The 21,937-nt window shown below is 49.8% G+C and overlaps 1 protein-coding gene across 9 annotated transcripts in view; it reads right to left on the reverse strand.

The window, feature by feature from the left end:
* The window catches only part of LOC139375315 (ral GTPase-activating protein subunit alpha-2-like), a 186,726-nt gene that overhangs the window by 105,817 nt on the left and 58,972 nt on the right, over window positions 1-21,937 (reverse strand). For all 9 annotated transcript variants that reach the window (XM_071116970.1, XM_071116976.1, XM_071116969.1 and 6 more), the window contains exons 4-16: window positions 20,886-20,943; window positions 18,144-18,187; window positions 15,909-16,089; window positions 15,347-15,462; window positions 15,007-15,145; window positions 13,961-14,160; window positions 13,519-13,767; window positions 12,928-13,107; window positions 12,634-12,768; window positions 12,169-12,317; window positions 9,935-10,046; window positions 8,959-9,196; window positions 8,098-8,271 (exon numbers count right to left, since the gene is read on the reverse strand). In XM_071116970.1, the coding sequence (XP_070973071.1) occupies window positions 8,098-8,271; window positions 8,959-9,196; window positions 9,935-10,046; window positions 12,169-12,317; window positions 12,634-12,768; window positions 12,928-13,107; window positions 13,519-13,767; window positions 13,961-14,160; window positions 15,007-15,145; window positions 15,347-15,462; window positions 15,909-16,089; window positions 18,144-18,187; window positions 20,886-20,943 (1,975 nt within the window). The remainder of the gene's footprint in view (window positions 1-8,097; window positions 8,272-8,958; window positions 9,197-9,934; window positions 10,047-12,168; window positions 12,318-12,633; window positions 12,769-12,927; window positions 13,108-13,518; window positions 13,768-13,960; window positions 14,161-15,006; window positions 15,146-15,346; window positions 15,463-15,908; window positions 16,090-18,143; window positions 18,188-20,885; window positions 20,944-21,937) is intronic.

Below are 21,937 nucleotides of genomic sequence, written 5' to 3' on the forward strand. Positions count from 1 at the left end.
TTCCTCACAATCAAATGTAGACCGCATTATCTACCAAGAGAATTCTCTTCGATTATAATCACAGCCGTATATATCCCCCCCCCAAGCAGACACATCGATGGCTCTGAACGAACTTTATTTAACTCTCTGCAAACTGGAAACAATTTATCCGGAGGCTGCATTCATTGTAGCTGGGGATTTTAACAAGGCTAATCTGAAAACAAGACTCCCCAAATTTTATCAGCATATCGATTGCGCAACCAGGGGAGGTAAGACCTTGGACCATTGTTACTCTAACTTCCGCGACGCATATAAGGCCCTGCCCCGCCCCCCTTTCGGAAAAGCTGACCACGACTCCATTTTGTTGATCCCTGCCTACAGACAGAAACTAAAACAAGAGGCTCCCACGCTGAGGTCTGTCCAACGCTGGTCCGACCAAGCTGACTCCACACTCCAAGACTGCTTCCATCATGTGGACTGGGAGATGTTTCGTATTGCGTCAGATAACAACATTGACGAATACGCTGATTCGGTGTGCGAGTTCATTAGAACGTGCGTTGAAGATGTCGTTCCCATAGCAACGATTAAAACATTCCCTAACCAGAAACCGTGGATTGATGGCAGCATTCGTGTGAAACTGAAAGCGCGAACCACTGCTTTTAATCAGGGCAAGGTGTCTGGTAACATGACCGAATACAAACAGTGCAGCTATTCCCTCCGCAAGGCTATCAAACAAGCTAAGCGCCAGTACAGAGACAAAGTAGAATCTCAATTCAACGGCTCAGACACAAGAGGCATGTGGCAGGGTCTACAGTCAATCACGGACTACAGGAAGAAACCCAGCCCAGTCACGGACCAGGATGTCTTGCTCCCAGGCAGACTAAATAACTTTTTTGCCCGCTTTGAGGACAATACAGTGCCACTGACACGGCCTGCAACGAAAACATGCGGTCTCTCCTTCACTGCAGCCGAGGTGAGTAAGACATTTAAACGTGTTAACCCTCGCAAGGCTGCAGGCCCAGATGGCATCCCCAGCCGCGCCCTCAGAGCATGCGCAGACCAGCTGGCCGGTGTGTTTACGGACATATTCAATCAATCCCTATACCAGTCTGCTGTTCCCACATGCTTCAAGAGGGCCACCATTGTTCCTGTTCCCAAGAAAGCTAAGGTAACTGAGCTAAATGACTACCGCCCCGTAGCACTCACATCCGTCATCATGAAGTGCTTTGAGAGACTAGTCAAGGACCATATCACCTCCACCCTACCTGACACCCTAGACCCACTCCAATTTGCTTACCGCCCAAATAGGTCCACAGACGATGCAATCTCAACCACACTGCACACTGCCCTAACCCATCTGGACAAGAGGAATACCTATGTGAGAATGCTGTTCATCGACTACAGCTCGGCATTCAACACCATAGTACCCTCCAAGCTCGTCATCAAGCTCGAGACCCTGGGTCTCGACCCCGCCCTGTGCAACTGGGTACTGGACTTCCTGACGGGCCGCCCCCAGGTGGTGAGGGTAGGCAACAACATCTCCTCCCCGCTGATCCTCAACACTGGGGCCCCACAAGGTTGCGTTCTGAGCCCTCTCCTGTACTCCCTGTTCACCCACGACTGCGTGGCCACGCACGCCTCCAACTCAATCATCAAGTTTGCGGACGACACAACAGTGGTAGGCTTGATTACCAACAACGATGAGACGGCCTACAGGGAGGAGGTGAGGGCCCTCGGAGTGTGGTGTCAGGAAAACAACCTCACACTCAACGTCAACAAAACTAAGGAGATGATTGTGGACTTCAGGAAACAGCAGAGGGAACACCCCCCTATCCACATCGATGGAACAGTAGTGGAGAGGGTAGCAAGTTTTAAGTTCCTCGGCATACACATCACAGACAAACTGAATTGGTCCACTCACACAGACAGCATCGTGAAGAAGGCGCAGCAGCGCCTCTTCAACCTCAGGAGGCTGAAGAAATTCGGCTTGTCACCAAAAGCACTCACAAACTTCTACAGATGCACAATCGAGAGCATCCTGGCGGGCTGTATCACCGCCTGGTATGGCAACTGCACCGCCCTCAACCGTAAGGCTCTCCAGAGGGTAGTGAGGTCTGCACAACGCATCACCGGGGGCAAACTACCTGCCCTCCAGGACACCTACACCACCCGATGTCACAGGAAGGCCATAAAGATCATCAAGGACATCAACCACCCGAGCCACTGCCTGTTCACCCCGCTATCATCCAGAAGGCGAGGTCAGTACAGGTGCATCAAAGCTGGGACCGAGAGACTGAAAAACAGCTTCTATCTCAAGGCCATCAGACTGTTAAACAGCCACCACTAACACTGAGTGGCTGCTGCCAACACACTGACACTGACTCAACTCCAGCCACTTCAATAATGGGAATTGATGGGAAATGATGTAAATATATCACTAGCCACTTTAAACAATGCTACCTTATATAAATGTTACTTACCCTACATTATTCATCTCATACGCATACGTATATACTGTACTCTATATCATCGACGGTATCCTTATGTAATACATGTATCACTAGCCACTTTATACTATACTATGCCACTTTGTTTACATACTCATCTCATTTGTACATACTGTACCCGATACCATCTACTGTATCTTGCCTATGCTGCTCTGTACCATCACTCATTCATATATCCTTATGTACATATTCTTTATCCCCTTACACTGTGTACAAGACAGTAGTTTTGGAATTGTTAGTTAGATTACTTGTTATTACTGCATTGTCGGAACTAGAAGCACAAGCATTTCGCTACACTCGCATTAACATCTGCTAACCATGTGTATGTGACAAATAAAATTTGATTTGATTTGATTTGATTTGAACCAGCCCCGTCTCCCCATCCCCATACCCCTGAACCAGCCCCGTCTCCCCATCCCCATACCCCTGAACCAGCCCCGTCTCCCCATCCCCATGAACCAGCCACGTCTCCCCATCCCCATACCCCTGAACCAGCCCCGTCACCTCATCCCCATACCCCTGACCCAGCCCCGTCTCCCCATCCCCATACCCCTGAACCAGCCCCGTCTCCCCATCCCCATCTCCCCATCCCCATACCCCTGAACCAGCCCCGTCTCCCCATCCCCATACCCCTGAACCAGCCCCGTCTCCCCGTCTCCCCATACCCCTGAACCAGCCCCGTCTCCCCATCCCCATACCCCTGAACCAGCCCCGTCTCCCCATCCCCATACCCCTGAACCAGCCCTGTCTCCCCATCTCCCCATACCCCTGAACCAGCCCTGTCTCCCCATCCCCATACCCCTGAACCAGCCCCGTCTCCCCGTCTCCCCATACCCCTGAACCAGCCCTGTCTCCCCATCCCCATACCCCTGAACCAGCCCCGTCTCCCCATACCCCTGAACCAGCCCCGTCTCCCCGTCTCCCCATCCCCCTGAACCAGCCCCGTCTCCCCATCCCCATACCCCTGAACCAGCCCCGTCTCCCCATCCCCATACCCCTGAACTAGCCCTGTCTCCCCATCCCCATACCCCTGAACCATCCCCGTCTCCCCATCCCCATACCCCTGAACCACCCCGTCTCCCCATCCCCATACCCCTGAACCAGCCCCGTCTCCCCATCCCCATACCCCTGAACCATCCCCGTCTCCCCATCCCCCTGAACCAGCCCCGTCTCCCCATCCCCATACCCCTGAACCAGCCCCGTCTCCCCATCCCCATACCCCTGAACCAGCTTGGTCTCCCCATCCCCATACCATTGAACCAGCTTGGTCTCCCCATCCCCATACCCCTGAACCAGCTTAGTCTCCCCATCCCCATACCCCTGAACCAGCCCCGTCTCCCCATCCCCATACCCCTGAACTAGCCCCGTCTCCCCATCCCCATACCCCTGAACCATCCCCGTCTCCCCATCCCCATACCCCTGAACCACCCCGTCTCCCCATCCCCATACCCCTGAACCAGCCCCGTCTCCCCATCCCCATACCCCTGAACCAGCCCCGTCTCCCCATCCCCATACCCCTGAACCATCCCCGTCTCCCCATCCACCTGAACCAGCCCCGTCTCCCCATCCCCATACCCCTGAACCAGCCCCGTCTCCCCATCCCCATACCCCTGAACCAGCTTGGTCTCCCCATCCCCATACCCCTGAACCAGCTTGGTCTCCCCATCCCCATACCCCTGAACCAGCTTAGTCTCCCCATCCCCATACCCCTGAACCAGCCCCGTCTCCCCATCCCCATACCCCTGAACCAGCCCTGTCTCACCATCCCCATACCCCTGAACCAGCCCCGTCTCCCCATCCCCATACCCCTGAACCAGCCCCGTCTCCCCATCCCCATACCCCTGAACCATCCCCGTCTCCTCATCCCCATACCCCTGAACCATCCCCCCATCCCCATACCCCTGAACCAGCCCCGTCTCCCCATCCCCATACCCCTGAACCATCCCCGTCTCCCCATCCCCATACCCCTGAACCAGCCCCGTCTCCCCATCTCCATACCCCTGAACCATCCCCCCCTCCCCATCCCCATACCCCTGAACCATCCCCCCATCCCCATACCCCTGAACCAGCCCTGTCTCCCCATCCCCATACCCCTGAACCATCCCCATCTCCCCATCCCCATACTCTTGAACCATCCCCCCATCCCCATACCCCTGAACCAGCCCCGTCTCCCCATCCCCATACCCCTGAACCATCCCCGTCTCCCCATCCCCATACCCTGAACCAGCCCCGTCTCCCCATCCCCATACCCCTGAACCAGCCCCGTCTCCCCATCCCCATACCCCTGAACCATCCCCCATCCCCATACCCCTGAACCAGCCCCGTCTCCCCATCCCCATACCCCTGAACCATCCCCGTCTCCCCATCCCCATACCCTTGAACCATCCCCCCATCCCCATACCCCTGAACCAGCCCCGTCTCCCCATCCCCATTCCCCTGAACCAGCCCCGTCTCCCCATCCCCATACCCCTGAACCATCCCCGTCTCCCCATCCCCATACCCCTGAACCAGCCCCGTCTCCCCATCCCCATACCCCTGAACCAGCCCCGTCTCCCCATCCCCATACCCCTGAACCAGCTTGGTCTCCCCATCCCCATACCCCTGAACCAGCTTAGTCTCCCCATCCCCATACCCCTAAACCAGCCCCGTCTCCCCATCCCCATACCCCTGAACCAGCCCCGTCTCCCCATCCCCATACCCCTGAACCAGCCCCATCTCCCCATCCCCATACCCCTGAACCAGCCCTGTCTCCCCATCCCCATACCCCTGAACCAGCCCTGTCTCCCCATCCCCATACCCCTGAACCAGCCCTGTCTCCCCATCCCCATACCCCTGAACCAGCCCTGTCTCACCATCCCCATACCCCTGAACTAGCCCTGTCTCCCCATCCCCATACCCCTGAACCAGCCCCGTCTCACCATCCCCATACCCCTGAACCAGCCCTGTCTCCCCATCCCCATACCCCTGAACCAGCCCTGTCTCCCCATCCCCATACCCCTGAACCAGCCCTGTCTCCCCATCCCCATACCCCTGAACCAGCCCTGTCTCCCCATCCCCATACCCCTGAACCAGCCCTGTCTCACCATCCCCATACCCCTGAACCAGCCCTGTCTCCCCATTACCATACCCCTGAACCAGCCCTGTCTCCCCATCCCCATACCCCTGACCCAGCCCCGTCTCCCCATCCCCATACCCCTAAACCAGCCCCGTCTCCCCATCCCCATACCTCTGAACCAGCCCTACTCACAACTGAAGGAGGTGAGCAGCATTGTGTTGAATGACATGTCAGTTGGCATAATTGCAGGTACGGCAATGCATTGAAGACAGGAATGTGATTCTCCAGTCAGGAAAAATGTCAATTGACACAGAGGCAGCCAATATCAGAGCCTTAAAGGAAGAGATGCAGGCTCTTAGAGATGGATGGGAATCTCTCCTGTCTGAGGAAACACTGACTGCTACGCAAATGGATGTTGCACCTCAATTTAGAAAGGAACACAGCCGGCAGAGGAAAAGGAAGAGATTCCATGATGAGACCGCTCAAGAGGAGACAGCAACGGTGTTTCGGAACACAGTGTTTTTTTACTGCTATGGACAACATCATAAGTGACCTGGACACTAGGTTCCAGAACACCGCAAAAAATTGTAGAATCATTTTCTGCTGTTCTGAAAGTTGGGCTGATTAGTGAGGATAAAGTCCCTTCTGTGGGCCAACCACTGATCATGAAGTATTCCAGAGATCTTACACCTGAGTTTCAACATGAAGTAAGACACCTGAACACTGTATATGCTGCCACTTATCCCCCCTAACTTGTTCCCTCTTTGTCTCCTGACACCTGAACACTGTACACCTGAACACTGTATATGCTGCCACTCCCCCCCCTAACTTGTCCCCTCTTGGTCTCCTGACACCTGAACACTGTATATGCTGCCACTTATCCCCCCTAACTTGTCCCCTCTTGGTCTCCTGACACCTGAACACTGTATATGCTGCCACTCCCCCCCCTAACTTGTCCCCTCTTGGTCTCCTGACACCTGAACACTGTATATGCTGTATATGCTGCCACTAAAACTGATCTTAAAAAACCATTTGAGGTCCACTATGTCCCAGGACAGGCTTTGCAGTCTTGCCATGCTGTCCATTGAAAGTCAGTTAACTAGAAAGCTGGACTTCAAAGACCTGATCAGTGACTTTGTTAGCAAGAAAGCTGGGCGCTGGGCTGTTTGTGATAACTGTTTAATGGCATGGCTGTGGATATTGGATCACTACACACATGATGCCCACAGACTGAGAACAAGACTGAGAACAAGACTGAGAACAAGACTGAGATCAAGACTGAGAACAAGACTGAGAACAAGACTGAGAACAAGACTGAGAACAAGACTGAGAACAAGATGTATCTCAAAGTAATGGCTGGATTGACATAAAATTTGTTGTGCACAATCAAGACCCCAAGTGGAAGAAGCCTATTGATTTGGTGACCTCTTGACCTTTCCTCTAGCGACACTATCAGGCCTTTTAATTCCCATTTTGTTTTCCATTTTCCATTTCCACCTTTACAGCTGCTTATTGTCTTGTTGGTATGTATACTTAGTTCAACAATCTGCTGCTTATTGTCTTGTTGGTATGTATACTTAGTTCAACAATCTGCTGCTGATTGTCTTGTTGGTATGTATACTTAGTTCAACAATCTGCTGCTGATTGTCTTGTTGGTATGTATACTTAGTTCAACAATCTGCTGCTGATTGTCTTGTTGGTATGTATACTTAGTTCAACAATCTGCTGCTGATTGTCTTGTTGGTATGTATACTTAGTTCAACAATCTGCTGCTGATTGTATTATTTGGTTTGTTATATCAGTCTATAGATGATAATGTTCCTAATGTCTATTTAAGTAACATTTATTTTAAGTTATTCATTAATGTTATAAGAATTTTAACATTCAAATAAATTACACGTAGAGTGTAAAAGACATCCTTTAGCACATTTCTTATAGAGGGGATCAGTCTTGCTTCAAATAGTGAATTCCACAATGTTGCACAGGGTTCTATTTTCACAGCTCATTTCAGTAAATATCCTACAGTAAATAATGGACTACAAGAGAGTTGCAAGGCTGCAAAGCTACAGTTACTTAATTAAAGCTTTGAACGGGTTGATTGGGTTCTGGAGGTGTGTGGTTACAGCAATTGCGCAGGGTTGGTGTGGCCTGTGGTGGTGGGGCCCAATGTGATATATTTTCATGGAGCCCAAAATCCCTGGCGGTGCTCCTGTGTGTGTGTGTGTGTGTGTGTGTGTGTGTGTGTGTGTGTGTGTGTGCCACAGAACTGACACAGAAACATGATGACATTGGCCAATGACATTTGACAGGAACAACAGAGATTATCTGCTGTTCTTTTGTGCTTAGTGTTGAGCCTTTCACCAACATCTGGGCTAACACACACATGACCTTATTTTATATAGACTCGCTGTGGAGTCTACAGAGAGTCTGGTCTACAGCTGGTAGGGTGGCAAATCTATCAAACACCAGAGTGTCATAGAGGGATTCAACAGATCTGTATTTGAGCCACATTTGGCACTGGCAAAATGTCACTTCATTATAGTAGTGTGTGTTCACCTGTGGCTTTCTGTCGGACATTGTTGCGGGCCTTCTCCACGCCAGGGGCCCCTGAGGTGGTAGCGCTGCGGAACCTCATGGGCTCCTGGACCCCCTGCTGGTCTCCCTGGTTCCTCCAGCTCAGAGAGAATGACCTGGCCACCGCTGCTGCTTTCTGGGAGTCCTGGACCACTCCTGAGAGACATACAGAGAGAGAGACAGACACATAAATAATATCAATAGAAAATAAAAAAGAGAGACGGAATCTTGAGTTCTACCATTGCTGCTATCTGAACTGAGGCTTATACTGCATTACCCACCACTATCCCTGCATCTCTCTCTCCCTCCTTACACCCTCCCTCTCTCTCCCTCCCTCTCTCCCTCCTTACCCCCTCCCTCTCTCTCTCTCCTCTCTCTCCCCCCCCCCCTCTCTCCCTCTCCCCCTCTCTCTCCCCCCCCTCCAACCCCCTCTCTCCCTCTCCCCCCTCTCTCTCCCTCTCTCCCCCCTGCCACCCTCTCCCCCTCTCTCCCTGCCTCCTCACCCCCTCCCCTCTCTCTCCCTCTCCCTCCCTCTCTCCCCCCTGCCACCCTCTCCCCCCTCTCTCTCCCTCTCCCCCCCCCTCCCTCTCTCTCCCCCCCCCTCTCCCCCCTGCCACCCTCTCCCCCTCTCTCCCTCTCCCCCCTGCCACCCTCTCCCCCCTCTCTCTCCCTCTCTCCCCCCCGCCACCCTCTCCCCCTCTCTCCCTGCCACCCTCTCCCCCCCTCTCTCCCTGCCACCCTCTCCTCTCTCCCTGCCACCCTCTCCCCCTCTCTCTCCCTGCCACCCTCTCCCCCCTCTCTCTCCCTCCCCCCCTGCCACCCTCCCTCTCCCTGCCTCCTCACCCCGTCCCCTCTGTTTCTTCTCCTTCTGTTCACTGAGTTTGTCCAGGGGCAGGTTGCTCATGTCCAGGCCGTAGACGGAGCGGGCCAGGACAGCGGTCAGAGAATCCATGATGCTGGCCCACTCTGTCACCAGCTCCTCCCAGCCTGTCAGAGACGACAGCACAGACAGCAGCTCGTCCCACAGCTCCCGAGAGATGAAGACACACAGGTTGGCCCGTACCCACGCCACGATGATTGTCTGGGGGAGGATGTACAGGGGCACACAAAACATATCTCATTAATCATCAGGGCCAGACAGCTGGTTCTCATGGGCTTGGAATCAAAACACCAACAACTAACAAGGCATTATAGCTGCAACATTAAAGTTACCCATAGGGAGCAGATTTGTCCTGTTTAAAAAATATCAAATGTCGTTTTTTCTCTGTAATACTACTGCTCATTAGAAATGTTATGAATTTGTCTTTAGCTAACCCAGATAGGTTCCCAATCTCCCAACCTCATAACTAACTACCCAGAAGCCATTTCAGGCTATCGAGTTAGAGTAGCTAGCTTGTCTAACTATATTTTACATGACTGCTGGCAAGGTTGGTAGACAATAGAAAAGCAAGCAATAACTAAATGTACTGAATAAGACATTCCTTTCAATCTTTTACCCAGATTTTTAGTAAAGATGCAGAGAAGCATATAGAATTAAACAATGATTATGGCTCTGCAGGAAAAAGCAGTTTCACGTGTTTGATAATGCAAAATTGTCCAACAGTCCCCCTCTGGACCACCCCCCAGCAATCTTCACGTACATTGTGCCGTCTCAGACTTATGGGGTGCTTGACTCCCCTGAACATTTACACATTATATTATCATTATGGGCAACAACCATTTCCTGTAGCTTAGTAGGGCTTCCTCTAACAGAGGTATCAGAACAACTAACAGTAAGAGAGGATATAGGAGCAATAGGATGATCCCCAGACAGACTTACCCTGAAGAGGATGGCAGCCAGGCTCTCAGCAAAGGGGTCTTTTCTTTGGTTCTCCTGAGGCCTCTTCATCACCGCCTCAGTGATCCTCAGCAGCACCTGTAGCATCTGCTGCCTACACACACACACACACACCAGGACAAACACACACACACACCAGGACAAACACACACACACACCAGGACAAACACACACACACACACCAGGACAACACACACACACACACACACACACCAGGACAAACACACACACACACACACCAGGACAAACACACACACACACACACACACACACACACACACCACACACACACACACACACACACACCAGGACAAACACACCAGGACACACACACCAGGACACACACACACACACACCAGGATCCACACACCAGGACACACACACACACACACACACACACACACACACCAGGACGGACACACACCAGGACGGACACACACCAGGACGGACACACACACCAGGACGGACACACACACCAGGACCGACACACACACCAGGACCGACACACACACCAGGACCGACACACACACCAGGACCGACACACACACCAGGACCGACACACCAGGAACGATACACACACCAGGACGGATACACACCAGGACGGACACACACACCGGGACACACACCAGGACGGACACACACCAGGACGGACACACACACACACACACGCCAGGACACACGTCAGGACACACGCCAGGACACACGCCAGGACGGACACACACACACACCGGGACAGACACACACACACCAGGACAGACACACACACACACACCAAATCAAATCAAATTTTATTTGTCACATACACATGGTTAGCAGATGTTAATGCGAGTGTAGCGAAATGCTTGTGCTTCTAGTTCCGACAATGCAGTAATAACAAGTAATCTAACTAACAATTCCAAAACTACTGTCTTGTACACAGTGTAAGGGGATAAAGAATATGTACATAAGGATATATGAATGAGTGATGGTACAGAGCAGCATAGGCAAGATACAGTAGATGGTATCGGGTACAGTATGTACAAATGAGATGAGTATGTAAACAAAGTGGCATAGTATAGTATAAAGTGGCTAGTGATACATGTATTACATAAGGATACCGTCGATGATATAGAGTACAGTATATACGTATGCGTATGAGATGAATAATAACACCAGGACAGACAGACACACACACACCAGGACAGACACACACACACACACCAGGACAGACACACACACACACACCAGGACAGACACACACACACACACCAGGACAGACACACACACACACACCAGGACAGACACACACACACACACCAGGACAGACACACACACACACACACACACACACACCAGGACACACACACACACACACACACACACACCAGGACAGACACACACACACACCAGGACGGACACACGCACCAGGAGGGACACACGCACCAGGAGGGACACACGCACCAGGAGGGACACACGCACCAGGAGGGACACACGCACCAGGAGGGACACACGCACCAGGAGGGACACACGCACCAGGAGGGACACACGCACCAGGAGGGACACACGCACCAGGAGGGACACACGCACCAGGAGGGACACACGCACCAGGAGGGACACACGCACCAGGAGGGACACACGCACCAGGAGGGACACACGCACCAGGAGGGACACACGCACCAGGAGGGACACACGCACCAGGAGGGACACACGCACCAGGAGGGACACACGCACCAGGAGGGACACACACACCAGGAGGGACACACACACCAGGAGGGACACACACACCAGGAGGGACACACACACCAGGGGGGACACACACACCAGGGGGGACACACACACCAGGGGGGACACACACACCAGGGGGACACACACACCAGGGGGGACACACACACCAGGGGGGACACACACACCAGGGGGGACACACACACCAGGGGGGACACACACACCAGGGGACACACACACCAGGGGACACACACACCAGGGGACACAAGGACACACACACCAGGGGACACACACACACCAGAGGGCATTAGTCCATCACTGTGTCTCAGTAGATGAGTATACAACAGTTTCTGTCCAGGTCTGTCTGGTAATACAGTCCTTCAGGTACAAGCAACAGCTTGGTTTCGAATGATTGCATTAAACTAGTGGGTGTACACAATACACAGTCTATAGCCTTTGCACTGTGGCACTGTTTAGTTTATATCCGTACGCGTATGAGGTGCTGACTGACGTACCATGTCTGTGTGTTCATGGCGTGCTCCATGATCATGTGGCGGTAGATGCTCAGCACCCCCTTGCACACCTCCACCTGGTTGTCCAGTAGTTTGGGCACGTCCTGGCACGGCTCCAGTAGAAACACGTTGGCAGAGTTGGTCAGGAACACCTGGGGAAAGAGCAACGAATAAACTATGGTCAGGGTTGACGAGATACAAACACATTGCTGGCCACAGAGGTCAAACAGAGGTTACAAAAGACAGAGGACATACTCTCACTCTCTCAAAACACACACACAACCACGTACCACACACACACAACCACGTACCACACACCCACACAGCCACGTACCACACACACACAGCCACGTACCACCCACCCAACCACCACGTACCACCCACACAACCACCACGTACCACACACACACACACACACACACACACACACACACACACACACACACACACACACACACACACACACACCTGCAGGGTGGGCTGGATGCCAGCCTTGATGTCTCTGTTCTGTTCCTCTGTGAGACAGCCCCGGCTGATGGCACTGCTGAAAGAGTATGTTCTTCCCCAACTGGATGAACGCTTGTGACCGTGACTTTTCAACACCTGCCGGAGGACAGGACCATCCAGTCAGCATGTGAGTATGAAAGTGGTTGTGTTTCTCAATGACAATTTCTGATTTAATGTTAGTGCATGTGTGTCCACTGACTTGTTGTGCTGTTTGTGTGTGTGTGTGTGTGTGTTTGTTTGTGTCATTGACATTACCGGTGTGTGTGTGTTGTCAGTCTCAGTGATGAGCAGCTGCTCAGGGTTCTCCTCCACCTCAGCCTGTCTGCTCTTCTCTGGCTCCGTCATGAAGCCTGGCTTCTCCTGCAGGATCCACTTCCTGTACACCTTGATCACCTTCCGGGTCGCTGACGTCTCACAGGAGGGCAACAGGAAGGCCTGGAGCAGGACGACACACAGTTATTAAACAGTATTATACATGAGAAAACAACGGCCAGATGTATTGGATAATTAATACATGTATCTTCAGGATCATGAGAGCAATAAGGTGTTTGTTAAATGGCATAAAGCAGATGTGGTTGCTAAGGACAAACGTTCCAATTCTTTATTTCATTTGCTCCAACTAAGATGACAGAGTTGATGTAGTGACAGTGTCTTTCCACTAGAGAGCAGTACAATACAACTAATAACATAACATGGTCTCCTATTCAGCATCATGTTTAAAAGCTAGCAGAGTATGAGAGGAAATCAGCTTCACAACTAAAACTACCCTTGCATAAGAAAAGCACAGTTTATACTCTCATTGAATCACATGGAATCTCTTCGCCATCATCTCTCTGCGGGCTGTACCTGGTGAAAGACCTCGTTGACGAAGTTGATGTTGTCCCGTGTGGAGAGCAGGATGCCGTGCACCATGTCGTAGACGCTGCGGTGCTCCTCGTCGATGCTGCACAGGCTGGAGTCGCTGGGGCGCCGGTCAGACAGCGTGCTACTGTTAGAGTGGCTCTTCTCTGGCTCTGTAGGGCCGTGGGGCTCCTCACTACCACCACGGTCTTTATCCCTCTCCTTCTCCTGACTGCTAGTGCCTGCAGTGACAGTCTGAACACACAGCACGGCCAGGGTTTGGACAGAGTACCAGTGAGAGGTAGAGAAGGTTTAGGGCTGGATTCCAGTATAAATTATATTAAGCAAAAATGATTCCAAACTTCTCCTTCGAATTGACCATTCAATCTTTTCTGCATGGTGTCAAACTGAACCTGGATGACAGTACAGCGTACGACAGTGGACCTACCTGGATTAGTTTGGGGATGACCTCGTTCGTCCCGTTCTTGGCGCTGGGGGTGCTGATGTACTTCTTGTCCAAGAAGAAGGTGACCAGCCAGGTGATAAAGGCCACACGGGGAGCTAGGTACTGGTCCCTCGTACAGAACGTGCTCTCGTTGTTACGGGTCACGGGGACATACAGAGGCTTTGGTCTGTGGTGGGGGAGGTCTGGGGAAGAGGAGAGAGAGAAACAAAGAGAGAGACAGAAACACAGAGACAGACAGAGACAGAGATTCAGAGATAGAGACAGACACAGAGACACAGAGCGAGCGAGAAGAAGATAAAGGGAGAGAGTTAAAGAGACAGAAGATTCAAATGCACTGCTCTCTTTGGTTTCACTGTCAGCTAAGACTGGTCATCATATGAACATTTTTAATTCAGCCCTGAAAGTCATAGACCTGAATGTACCATGATAATTACAGTGAACCACAGTCTCATGGACCAGGTTATTGTGTCAAAGGATTTGAATTACTATAATTCATCATGAAACCTCTGTAAACATGGCTTCAATACCAATTAACTGGCAATTAGCCCAAAAAATGGATGTAATTCATCCTTAGACAAGAGAGTACATCATTACAACAGGGGAGATGGAGAAAAGCTTCAGGTTCATGACAAGACATCTAAATTGCCTAACTCAGGAATATATGTGTGTTTACTGTTGTAATTAGCTTGTGGGTCAAGTTTTGGATTTGGTAAAGGCCTGATGCTGCAATTACACAACAGAACTGGTTCAACAGAGGAAGATGATATTACACCCCCCTCCAAAGCGGTTTCTAAGGAGGGTAACTAATATCCTATTTGCGACACGCAACAACAAAAAATTGCAATATGTCAGAAAGAGAGTAAAGTTACACATGAAGTATCTCAACAGAAGTGCAAATGGTCCCATATTCACATGACTGCTCACGGTAAAGGGAAAACCCACACCCACCCAGACACTCACCCGCCCACCCAGACAATCACCCGCCCACCCAGACACCCAGACTCACACACCCACCCCCACACACCTACCTAAAAGTGGCTTGTAGAGGTTGGTGAGCTTGGTGAAGGAGGGGAAGAGGTGAGGAAGGTAGTACTTCTTGAACAGACTGAAGAGAAACCTGAAGCCGGTGTCCTGGTTGTCTTTGTTCCTCCACTCTAAACTAGACGCCTTTCAGACACAAAGAGACACACCGAGTCACTACTTAGCCAGACAAGACTCCCAGACAAGCTCTATACTGGATCCCTTACTTTGTTTTACAGTAAAGACCTCATTTAATTGGATCGTGCATTTTGAAAGAACTCGACCAGGGCCACATTCGGATTCAGCCAGTGCCGTCTAGATAGGACTGTTTTGTAGCTGGAGCCTCACCTGGACAACCATGAACTTGAGCAGGGTTTGGAGGATGTAGCAGGTCTGGTCATCTGCCAGCTTCTCCCCTGGCACAGCTGGCACCAGTGGGGTGATCTCCTCAGGCACCACCTTGGCTGTTGTGGGAAAGAGAGAGAGTGAGAGGGAAAGAGAGAGCAAGAGGAAAGAGAGAGCAAGAGAGAGAGAGAGAGAGAGAGTGAGAGAGAGGAGAGAGAGGGAGAGCAAGAGGGAAAGAGAGAGAGCGAGAGAGAGGGAGAGAGACACACTGATGAACACTATATTACTAATAACAAAACAGTTCTAAACTTTCTGAGGAGTGAGGACAACCTTCATCTCACCCCAGCAGCCTACTTCATGAAACAATCAGTGTAATTCCCCAGGACCCAGACAATTACAGTCAACAGTACCAGCTCAATTTGCACAACTTCCAGTTAGTACTGAAATAGGACTTGAAAACAAGCTGGGACACATTCAGCTGTAGCGGCAGGGGACCAGAATATGGAGGGGGGGGCGGGGGGCACTAAGGAGGTTTGAGTGTTTGTGTGACGTTGAGAGGTCTCACCATCGGAAGGGTTGGAGAAAGGGTTGTAGATGATGGTATCCAGGGTGCAGGGTCCTCTGGTGGAGGGCACGGCAGGGAAGCCTGGCACCAGGCAGGCGAAGATGAGGAACTGCTCCTCTGCACAGTTATTCTGCAGGGCCTGCAGCCACAGCAGGAACAGACGAATTCCCTCACATCTGATCTGCAAGCAGGAGGACAGGGGACATGTTACTATACACAGAACAGGATCATGGTCCTGAAACATAGTGAAACCCCAAAATTGCCCTCGCTAGAAGCCTGTGTTTCAGACATAAGGAAGTGGATGGCTGCAAACGTTCTACTTTTAAACTCGGACAAAACAGAGATGCTTGTTCTAGGTCCCAAAAAACAAAGATATTTTCTGTTGAATCTGACAATTAATCTTGATGGTTGTACAGTCGTCTCAAATAAAATTTAAGGACCTTGACGTTACTCTGGACCCTGATCTCTCTTTTGACGAACATATCAAGACTGTTTCAAGGACAGCTTTTTTCCATCTACGTAACATTGCAAAAATCAGAAACCTTCTGTCCAAAAATGATGCAGAAAAATTAATCCATGCTTTTGTTACTTCTAGGTTAGACTACTGCAATGCTCTACTTTCCGGCTACCCGGATAAAGCACTAAATATACTTCAGTTAGTGCTAAATACGGCTGCTAGAATCCTGACTAGAATCAAAAAATTTGATCATATTGCTCCAGTGCTAGCCTCCCTACACTGGCTTCCTGTTAAGGCAAGGGCTGATTTCAAGGTTTTACTGCTAACCTACAAAGCATTACATGGGCTTGCTCCTACCTATCTTTCTGATTTGGTCCTGCCGTACATACCTTGTGACGCTACGGTCACAAGACGCCGGCCTCCTAATTGTCCCTAGAATTTCTAAGCAAACAGCTGGAGGCAGGGCTTTCTCCTAAAGAGCTCCATTTTTATGGAATGGTCTGCCTACCCATGTGAGAGACGCAGACTCGGTCTCAACCTTTAAGTCTTTACTGAAGACTCATCTCTTAAGTGGGTCATATGATTGAGTGTAGTCTGGCCCAGGAGTGTGAAGGTGAACGGAAAGGCTCTGGAGCAACGAACCGCCCTTGCTGTCTCTGCCTGGCCGGTTCCCCTCTCTCCACTGGGATTCTCTGCCTCTAACCCTATTACAGGGGCTGAGTCACTGGCTTACTGGTGCTCTTTCATGCCGTCCCTAGGAGGGGTGCATCACTTGAGTGGGTTGAGTCACTGACGTGATCTTCCTGTCTGGGTTGGCGCCCCCCTTGGGTTGTGGCGGAGATCTGTGTGGGCTATACTCGGCTTTGTCTCAGGATAGTAAGTTGGTGGTTGAAGATATCCCTCTAGTGGTGTGGGAGCTGTGCTTTGGCAAAGTGGGTGGGGTTATATCCTTCCTGTTTGGCCCTGTCCGGGAGTATTATCGGATGGGGCCACAGTGTCTCCTGACCCCTCCTGTCTCAGCCTCCAGTATTTATGCTGCAGTAGTTTATGTGTCGGGGTCTAAGGTCAGTTTGTTATATCTGGAGTATTTCTCCTGTCTTATCCGGTGTCCTGTGTGAATTTAAGTATGCTCTCTCTAATTCTCTCTTTCTCTCGGAGGACCTGAGCCCTAGGACCATGCCTCAGGACTACCTGGCATGATGGCTCCTTGCTGTCCTCAGTCCACCTGGCCGTGCTGCTGCTCCAGTTTCAACTGTTCTGCCTGCGGCTATGGAATCCTGACCTGTTCACAGGACGTACTACCTGTCCCAGACCTGCTGTTTTCAACTCTCTAGAGACACTCTCAATGATCGGCTATGAAAAGCCAACTGACATTTACTCATTTGCTGCACTCTCGACAACTACTGTGATTGTTATTATTTGACCATGCTGGTCATTTATGAACATTTGAACATCTTGGCCAGGTTTTGTTATAATCTCCACCCGGCACAGCCAGAAGAGGACTGGCCACCCCTCATAGCCTGGTTCCTCTCTAGGTTTCTTCCTAGGTTTTGGCCTTTCTATGGAGTTTTTCCTAGCCACCGTGCTTCTACACCTGCATTGCTTGCTGTTTGGGGTTTTAGGCTGGGTTTCTGTACAGCACTATGAGATATCAGCTGATGTACGAAGGGCTATATAAATAAATGTGATTTGATTTGATCAGACTGCTCCGTGTCCTTCACAGTCGTGTTGGCGAAAAATGTAAGGGTTTGTGTGAGAAAACTCACAACAATTCTTACCTTGAATGAGTTTCCAGTATGCAAAAGCTTTTTCAGAATAGAACCTGAAATGGAAAGCGTGCGAGTTTGAACAACAGAACAATCCTGACACCACAGAACAGATATATCGTCCAATGCTAGACATTGCTCTGCACATTGAACGTATACATCGATGGGGCTGTAGTGGAGCGGGTCGAGAGATTAGAGTTCCTCTGTGTCCACGTCACTAAGGCTCTATCAAGGTCCAGACACACACCAACACAGTCATGAAGAATGCACGACAACACCTAGTACCCTGCACAATGACTCAGTACTGACACTTCCTGTATATAGCCATGTTATTACCTAGTACCCTGCACAATGACTCAGTACTGATACTTCCTGTATATAGCCATGTTACTACCTAGTACACTGCACAACAACTCAGTACTGATACTTCCTGTATATAGCCATGTTATTACATAGTACCCTGCACAACGACTCAGTACTGATACCCCCTCTATGTAGCCATGTTATTACCTAGTACCCTGCACAATGACTCAGTACTGGTACTTCCTGTATATAGCCATGTTATTACCTAGTACCCTGCACAATGACTCAGTACTGATACTTCCTGTATATAGCCATTTTATTACCTAGTACCCTGCACAACAACTCAGTACGGATACTTCCTGTGTATAGCCATGCTATTACCTAGTACCCTGCACAACAACTAGTACTGGTACTTCCTGTATATTTTCATTTTATTACCTAGTACCCTGCACAATGACTCAGTACTGATACTTCCTGTATATTATTTTGACTCGTTATTGTTATTCCTTTTTCACTGTGTATGTATTCCTCGTGTCACTATTTCTATTATTTATTTATTTTAATCTTTAACTCTGCATTGTTGGTTAAGGACCCGTAAGTAAGCATTTCACAGTTGATCTACACCTGTTGTTTACGAAGCTGGTGACAAATACAATTAGATTTGAGCTACAGTTAACACAGAGAGAAGAAAGTCTGTCTGTTCCATCAATACATATTGACCTTGGGTGTGGTGATAAACCAGTCAGGGAGGAAAGGCTGCTCATTCCCCTGATGAAAATGAACATCAATTGCCTGGTGTGCATTTATGAAGCCAATCAGGTCTGTGGTAATCAAATGAGACAATACTCTGATTGCTAAATGCCTGGTTCGCCACTCATCAGGTTAAATCAATGACGCTCCCTGTGTTGGCTAAATGAAGAAAGAAAAAATTGCCAAGAGAATGGAAATGAGAGGGAAGAAGAGAGAGAGAGAGAGGAAGATGGATCGAGATCAATTTTCCACCAGGTAATGGTCTGTGTAAATGCTTGTTTCACTAGTGGAGGGATCACTGAAACCACTGGGGCCTGTCTTCCTGTCTTACTGGATCTGACTGTAGGAGCTCCACAGCTCCTCTCTAATTCTCTAACCTCCTCTCTAATTATAAGCATTGTCATCTACCCACTTTGGGCAGTAGGGTCAATAGTAGGCAGTTGTCTAGGTGAGAGGTGACTCCTTAAAGCTGGAATCTAGGTGAAACTGCCAGGTCCATTTGGAATATTTAAATCAAATCAAATTTTATTTGTCACATGCTTGGTAAACAGATGTAGACTAACAGTGAAATGCTTACATAGGGGTTGCATCCTTCCCAACAATGCAGAGAGAAAGAAAATAGAGAAATAACAGAAAAGTAAAACACGTAATAATAAATACACAGTGAGTAATGATAACTCAGCTACAAACATGGGGTACCAGTACTGAGTCTATGTGCAGGGGTAAGAGGTAGGAAAAAGTGAATAGGCAACAGGATAAAATGCAGACGATCTGCAAAAATGCAGATCATCCAGGTAGCTATTTGGTTAACTATTTAACAGTCTTGTGGTTTGGGGTAGAAGCGGTTCAGGGTCCTGTTGGTTCCAGACCTGGTGCATCGGCACCGCTTGCCGTGCGGCAGCAGAGAGAACAGTCTATGACTTGGGTGGCTGGAGTCTAACATTTTTTTCCTCAACAAAGAAGTTACTGCAAACAACGAATGCATTTTTTTCCTCAGACGTCATTGCACGCGCGATAGAACATCAGAATATGTTTTTTTGTGTGTTTTTTTTACCACACTGCTCACCTTCGCTTAGTCAGGAAAACAAAAACACGAACAATGGCGCCTGGGGAAACCAGTGGTGCTGTTTCACCGTTTAAGCATTCTATTCAAACACGTACACAACCCAGGAGACCATCCCACAGAATAGCATCAGCTGAATTATGATGTGTGCAGCAAGCAGCAGGGGACTTTCCTAAAAGGGGGAGGGAAGGAGAGACAGGTTTTAGCTAGTGATTTGTGGACCCAGGGGTGATTGGACTGTCTCACCGCTTTAGCTGCGAAACGACTGACAAACAGAAGATTCTAATTGAGGTTATTGCTGGTTGCGAGGATCCTCCTGCTCGCGAGGATGAAACCGAACAAAGCATAATTAAATTACCAATTTGCATTTCAAATTAGAATCTCATTTGCATTTTTCATTTACTTCTCCTTCCACTCCTAATTATTTTCTTCTTACACGAGCCGTTTAAGCGTGGTTGTGCTGATAATCTGTGCTTCCGTGGTTTATTTTGGTGGTTGTAGCAGCAGGAGGGGAGAGAGCAGGCTTTTGACTACTGTACCCATGCAGAAGAATGCAAACCTTAGCAGTGTAGGCCTATTCAAGCAGACTAAAGTACTGTAAGTACAAGCTTAGAAACAGCTGATGAAGTGGTACATACCTATACTGTGGAACTGCCATCGACTGTAGATTTTTTCTGGTAGAAGTTGCAGAATTTTCTGGAAAACATGAGAAATATAGTGTAACTATTAGAAAAATCTCCAAACAAACTAATCACTTTTGGCAAAACAGTCACAGAGACAGAGCAGAGAAACCTGAACACAAAGGGAGAAAGGAAAGTAAACATTTACTCAATAAGCTTTAAACAACTCAATGAGGTGCTACTTTGATCCAAAACTGTGACAATTGTGCTAAGGGACAATGATGTACACACACCAAACGCATGGCCTTGTTGACAAGCTACTCAGCCATACATCCTAAAAGCAGGCCAGAAGTAGAGCAGCCTTGTCAGTCAGTCAGTAGTCACTTCTCGCCTCCTCCTCCTGTGTACGTGTCTCTGGCCTGCTATAGGGATGGCCCTGGTGACACGGGGACAACGCTGGAAATGTCATCACCTTGCCAACCATAGATTAACAACTCAATTAGAGCGTGCTGACCTTTCAGCAGGCTATCATTATTCCTCCACTGAGGGACAGGTTAACTGGGGGATGGATGGATGAGAGGAATGGGGGGAGAGAGGGATAAGAGATGACACCACTGTGGAATGCGCAGTGTGGCGGTCATTCAGATAATGGCCAGTGCATTGTGGTTAATTGATGATCCACTTGGTTCACCACTCATTGCCCCTCATCATTGACCCAATAAGTCAAATACCATTTGCAATTTAGAGGTCTAAAGCCCAGTGCACGGTGCTCCTTTGAGAGAGATACAGAGAGAGCAACAGAAGAGAGACAGAGGAGAGAAAGATTAGAGCTGAGAGAAAAGAGAGACCTCTGAAGATGAAGTCCTCACCAGCAGTAGCAACACATGTGAGCTGAATTTGCAGTGAGTCTTGAGAAAGGAAGAGTCCATACTTGCAGAGCATGTCTCCACAGCCGGAGAGAGCGAGACCAGAGCGTGTCTCCACAGCCGGAGAGAGCGAGACCAGAGAGACCAGAGCGTGTCTCCACAGCCGGAGAGAGCGAGACCAGAGAGACCAGAGCATGTCTCCAC

The sequence above is a fragment of the Oncorhynchus clarkii genome, chromosome 19, assembly GCF_045791955.1.
Source record: "Oncorhynchus clarkii lewisi isolate Uvic-CL-2024 chromosome 19, UVic_Ocla_1.0, whole genome shotgun sequence".
Lineage (NCBI taxonomy): Eukaryota > Metazoa > Chordata > Actinopteri > Salmoniformes > Salmonidae > Oncorhynchus > Oncorhynchus clarkii.